At 41.2% G+C, this 6,152-nt stretch overlaps 2 protein-coding genes across 2 annotated transcripts in view; one reads left to right on the top strand and one right to left on the bottom strand.

The window, feature by feature from the left end:
• Positions 1 to 245: 245 nt before the first annotated feature.
• On the bottom strand, positions 246 to 4,046 carry LOC137999082 (F-box/LRR-repeat protein 20-like). The gene is made up of 3 exons (XM_068844916.1): positions 3,171 to 4,046; positions 1,060 to 1,299; positions 246 to 857 (listed from the first exon to the last, which is right to left on the bottom strand). The coding sequence occupies exons 1-3, from the start codon at positions 4,019 to 4,021 to the stop codon at positions 518 to 520; spliced, it is 1,431 nt and encodes a 476-aa protein (XP_068701017.1). The 5' UTR covers positions 4,022 to 4,046; the 3' UTR covers positions 246 to 517.
• A 281-nt stretch (positions 4,047 to 4,327) lies between these two features.
• Positions 4,328 to 6,152, top strand: part of LOC138000238 (U3 small nucleolar RNA-associated protein 18 homolog) — a 16,713-nt gene continuing 14,888 nt past the window's right edge. The window contains exon 1 of the mRNA XM_068846498.1: positions 4,328 to 4,618. Coding sequence (XP_068702599.1) covers positions 4,406 to 4,618 — 213 coding nt within the window. The 5' untranslated portion in view covers positions 4,328 to 4,405. The remainder of the gene's footprint in view (positions 4,619 to 6,152) is intronic.

Here is a 6,152-nt window from a genome sequence, read left to right as displayed (position 1 = left end):
AAAAGGGAAAATGTCACTTACCTGTAATACGCTCGCTTTTTTTCACAAAGCTAAAAGCACCTCACAAAACAGTGGGGCAGAATTCTACACCCTAGGTGTTCAAATATATTCCATTAAAATTAAGACTTACGCGGATTTTTTGTTCTGTTATAATAATTGATTTGTTAGAGTAGGTTTAGAAGCCTGAAAAATCTCCGGTCATAATTTCGAGTTCTATTGAAAACTGTTTTTTTTTTATTTTCTTTGCAACTGCTTACGAGATGATCATTCGCTTCAATATCATTTAATAATCGTAATTCAAATACATGACATTTCTTATATTCTCTATCCGAATGAAACTGTTCGGCAACCTCAGCTGACCATGAAATACAATATAAGTTCTTTTGAATGTTCATTTAATTACTAAAATTATTCAGCGGCGAAAACAGGCGTAATGCACGCTTTCCACGAGAAACAATTTCGCTATCCCGGCAATCGTCATCTCCCACATAGTGACAACGTCTTCTTTTGAAACCCATTAAAGCCAGCTGTTCGTAGGTTTCAAAAGTGGGCCACTTCTGGCCTTGAACTTCGACGAGTCCACTTCTTCTCCATAATAATTAGTGACAATCATTTCTGGCATTAAAAACGCTAGTTCCTCCAGCAAATCATCTGACACTAAATTACACTGAGTTGCATTGAGACTTCGCAAACTTGGCATATGTTTAGGAATTTCCTTCAGAGGGTTTCCACGCAAATCCTTTGCACCGCAAATGTTCATGTCAACCACCCTGTGGCATTTGTTGATAACGTGTTCCAAGCCTGCATCGGTAACTTCCCAACACCATGAAATGTCAATACTTTCCAGATATCTACAACTGTGAAACACGAAAAAAGGAACGATCTTTGTCCCCTTCCTCAACAATGTAAAGAATTATTTACTTCAGTTTTTATCCCAACAAACTGTCCCACTCCCAACAGCTAGCCTGCATAGCATGTAGGAATGCACACGTGCTTAAGTAAATGTATAGCTAAATGTAATACGTTTTGTTTCCCTACATAACTAGCAACATGTGATACCTATCTGCAAGTGCTGCAACAGCTGCATCATCCAGTTTTGAACATTCTGCGATGTTTACGTGCAGCAAACCTCTGGCATTGCCTGTTCTCTGTGGATGTAGATGCTTAAATAGTTCCTTCAATGCTTGTGAAGAGAATTCAGTTCCCTTTTTCAACCTCAGCGTCACCAGATTTGTCATCTTCTGCATGTACTTTAACGATTGATCACTCAACGAGTCACAAAAAGACAACCCAAATGATCTGCAGAAAGAGAAATGCAGGGAATTTTTTACTTACATTTATATCAAATTGTTCTGTCCAAGAAACAAGACTAAACTAATTCTCATGAAATATGGACAAGGTCAGTAACAGACCAATTTTAAAACTCAATTATTATTTGCACTTTTTCATGCATGAACCTCTGTTGTGGGCACAAGAGAGCTGTCATGGGCAAGATTACCAGACTGCCATGTACCCTGCATAGCAAGCGTTCCCATGTGATTTTTGAGCTCTACAAAAGCTGATTTCCGACTTTTGGTTGCACATGAAATGGGGCGCTTTCTTTTGTTCTTGCCCTATTTCACACTCTACCAAAATTTAGCACACAAAAACCACATGGAAACACTTGCTACGCAGGATAATTGCTGCAGTAAGGTGTGGATAGTGAGGATAGAAAGAAATATCAACCGACACCAGGGGAGACCAAAAAGGTTGTTTGGTGGGTCAGAGCTGTGAGACTGAAACCCGGACCTTATGGTTAATAGTAAACATTATTATATGGCTCCATCTCACAAGGACTGGGAACTACCAAATTCAATTGGCTAAAATTGATATTGACCACAGTCTAGATTTTCCCATCTAGACTGGCATGTACACTGGTAATGTTTTGCTGTGAAAAAGTTGCAAACTAAAGTGCAAAAATACTGAGTATTTTCTTCTACCAATATTTATTTATGGAAGTGCCAAAAAGCATGATGAGAAAAAAAAAAAGAGGACGAGCAAACTTTGGCAGAATTAAGTTCAGGGAGCAGGGCTGGCGCAGTGGTGAGAGCACTCGTGGGTTGAGTTTGTTGGTTCTCTACTCTACTCCGAGAGGTTTTTCCCCGGGTACTCCCGTTTTCCCCTCTCCTCAAAAACCAACATTTGCAGGCGTAGCTCAGTTGGCTAGTGCGTGGCTTTCGGAGCAAGGGGTCCCAGGTTCGATCCTTGGTGACTTCAAGTTGTCTGTTTCCACTTCCCTCTGATCAGTGTAGTTATAGCTTTAAATATCCGTGAAACGGAGCACTGACAGAGGGAGGGGGGTTAAAGGCGCACCGTCGGCTTCCATTGATTATACCAGTTTCGTAACTGAAGGAACTACCGACGTTAAATAAACTGACTTTGACTTTGACTTTGACTCATCATCACTCAACGCTGCTCACAAGCAAAATGTCAGTTAGTACAAACCAGTTACATTAAACAAATTAAAGTGTTCTTGTTTGCCATAATATTATAATAAACATCTCATTAACTGAGCTTGAAAGTCAGTGTGTATGGGAGAATCTTGACCTCAATCGTGTGTACAGCCCTCACTGCGCTCAGTCTGCACTCACCACCTCGGTCAAGATTCTCCCATACAGACCTCCTGCTCGGTTAATAAGAGCTTAAGACAAGCAGGCAATGCACTGATGTCTCTCCAGGGACAGAGGCAAGCTAAGTATGTATAGGTTTTATGCCATGTTTACGTTTCCTTTTTTCAAGCATGCTTGGGGCAGGTTTTGATGGGTATTATCATAACCCTTGCCCTACCCCTAAAAGGAAAGGAAAAGCAAGGAACTTTATTTAAGTGTTTAGTAGATTTAGCGCTGGAGCACTGATTGGGGACACTGTAAAGTGAAATTAACAATTAACACAACAAGTCAAATGTTGGTTTTTGAGGAGAGGGGAAACCGGAGTACCCGGAGAAAACCTCTCGGTGCAGAGTAGAGAACCAACAAACTCAACCCACATATGACGCCGAGTCGAGGAATCGAACCTGGGCCAGTGCTCTCACCACTGCGCCATCCCTGCACCCCCTTAAGTTATGACAAGGAGACAGTACACCCAGCCTCTGAAAGTAATAAGAACACACTACATGTAACTTAGCTTCATACTTTAAATGATGGCATTTTGAAATCAGTTCGACAGTGACATCAGTCATATCCTCGCCATCCAACCACAGATGCTCAAGACGCCCCTTGCAGTTCTCAACTAATACTGCAATTGCCTCGTGAGAAATCCATTGTATTCCGTCAAAGTTTAAAGAACTCAGCTGGCGACAATGAATTGCTAAGAACGTAAGTCCATGGTCTGTAAGATGCGTACAGTAGCGAGCATTAAGCTTTTGCAAAGGCAACTCTCCCAAGACCTCTAAACATTCATCTGTCATGACACATGCCTCAAAATCAATTTCACGCAATTGAGGGCAAAATGTCACGAATTCGTTTATTCCTTCTTTTGTAAGCGTCCCACATGAAGACAAGGATAGGGACTGCAGATGAGGACACGCCCGAGCCAAGGCACGGCAAGTCATTTGTGGTAATTCTGTTCTATGCTGAAGATAAAGATACTTGAGGAAAGGGAAATTTGTTCGAATAAATTCACTAAGTTCCTCACGAAAGCACACTGATTTTGTTAATTCTGACAGCGAAAGTCTTTGCCGCAAAGCAGGACATCTTGAATAATAAAGCCACAATCTGCAAACCAAAGCAACAGTTTTGCACAATTCAGCAAGGGTTAGGAACGAAAATATCTTCAGCACAAGTTCCTCTGGAAGAATGTCAAATGACACAAACGTATACAACGTGCCCTCTTGTTTTATTTCCAGAAAGTGTGGTTGTTTTCCCTCCAGTTCTTCCAAGACGATCGTTTCCTCCACATCATCGTCGTTAAATCTATTAGTTAGAGGATCCTCTAGAATGACATTCACACTCGACAAGGTTTCCATTCCTGTATTTAAGGCCATGTCAAACTTTGACAGTCGCCCATGTTGCCTCAAACAATCAAACACTAGGGTAGGCTAAGTAAGCTGAGTAAATTTCAATAATAATTATGCATCAGAGATCAAAGAGTAATAGACTTTCAAATAAAGTATAATAATGCAACTAAAACAGTCATGAATCACATACTAAGTTTGTTTTTTTTTTGTTTTCGTAACAGCGCTGTAAATCAAGTAATTGAAACAATCAATATCCGTCCCCTCCCCTGTCAGAAAGTAACGAATGCGGACAAATTTCCTGTCCTGTATACAAAGTAGTTGGCGTTCCATCGATTAGCCTCTGTTCAATCCATCCCACGTGAGGTTAGATGTGATGTTTAATTCGAGTTCAGCTGATTTCAGGCGTTAATAATGTTAAAAAGAAAAGAAAAAGAGCACTTAAAACGCAAAACAAGCGACGAGTCTTCCTCAGAAGTAGGAAAAAAGCGACTGACACTTGCGGACTCGGGTGATGAAGCGGAAAAAGCGTTGGAAAGACTGGTGTTTGGAGGTGAAAGCTATGTCATTGATGCACTGAAAAAAGAGGTAGTAAATGAAGAAGACGGCTTTGATTCAAGCGACGAGGTTTGTATTTTATCTAAGATCTGACTCTTAGAGAAGCAATTTTTGGATTAGTCTTAGACGGGGGCAGATGTTGTGAAAACTATTACTAGTTTCACTGTTTTTATTGATACTAGTACTGGAGAAGTTATTTAGCAAGCTTCAATTAATGCACTAGTCATTTGTTTTCCCCACCCCTTGACCCCTGGGGATGGATAGGGAAATTCCATTTGAATGGTTGTAACCACCGCGCACCGGTGGCTCAGTTGGTTGAGCACCGGGTTGTCACGCGGGAGGTCGTGAGTTCAACTCCGGCCGGACCAACACCCAGGGTCTTTAAATAACTGAGGAGAAAGTGCTGCCTTTGTAATTACATTTGCAAATGGTTAGACTCTCTAGTCTTCTCGGATAAGGACGATAAGCCGGAGGTCCCGTCTCACAACCCTTCAAGGTTCATAATCCTGTGAGACGTAAAAGAACCCGCACACTTGTCGCAAAGAGCAGGGCATGTAGTTCCCGGTGTTGTGGTCTGTCTTCTGTGGTGTATCATGGTTGGGAGGGTAAATGCTCGGAGAAATTAGCTACACCAAGCTACTCTGAAAATCCTAGGGTAAATAAAGATGTATGATATGATGTATGATATGGGTGTATTTCCACTGGCGACTAGAGCAGACAAACACACGTAATTCCCCCACCCCTCTGTTCCTAAAAGATTCTGAGTCATCAAGGAAATGTTAGGGAGATTACCACAATATACAGTTCTTGCCATTTGTGTGTGCCACATGAACTATATAAGGAACGAAACAAAAAAAAAAAAGGACTGGATAGAAACAAGACAGGAATAAGCGACCAAAAAAAAATTTTTACACGTGTGAAAATACTCATTACCATTGCTCTTCATTTCTTTTCAGTCCCAGTCCTCCTAGGTAAGAAATTTCCCCGCTATTTCCCCCTGTATGTCCCCAGAGGGGTAGGGCAGAGGAACGAAAATCTTGTAATTTCCCTACCCCCTAGAGGCGTGATTATGGCGTAATCTCACGTAATTGCCCTAGTAATTTCCCCATATGTCCCCACTATCCCTGGGAGTGGGGGAAACAAATGACTAGTGCATAAGTGTGTATGTAATGTATTGTGATTCACTCTTTAAAGAATACATTCTCGTCACCAGAGCCTCGGATCGACCCAAGGCTCTGGAAAGCTCTAGGTAGGAGAACATGCGCCGTAGGGTTCTTATATCCAAAAATTGGCTATTTGAACCTTATGGCGCCTGCTTACTCCTTGTGCTAATGCAAATGAACCAATTATAGACGCTTTTGATTGTTCTTCATGAAAACCAATGAGAAGACTCTTTCTTTCAGGGTTTTGCAGAGCTTTTCTCTCCCTCAGTCAAGAGAAGAGCTCTGGGGTCGAGATTGTAAAGAATACTGCTAAATGTTAACAAAATTGGCAGGGTATTCATCAGTTTCTGCCGTAGCTAAATTTAAAATAATAACACAAGTCAGAGCAAAAAAACATATCATCTGATAACCTTAGTAATAACTACTTGTAATGAAATGGA

Source organism: Montipora foliosa, chromosome 4, assembly GCF_036669935.1.
Source record: "Montipora foliosa isolate CH-2021 chromosome 4, ASM3666993v2, whole genome shotgun sequence".
In the NCBI taxonomy this organism is placed as follows: domain Eukaryota; kingdom Metazoa; phylum Cnidaria; class Anthozoa; order Scleractinia; family Acroporidae; genus Montipora; species Montipora foliosa.
Note: the sequence above shows the minus strand (reverse complement) of the source record. Positions and strands in the feature narration are given on the sequence as shown.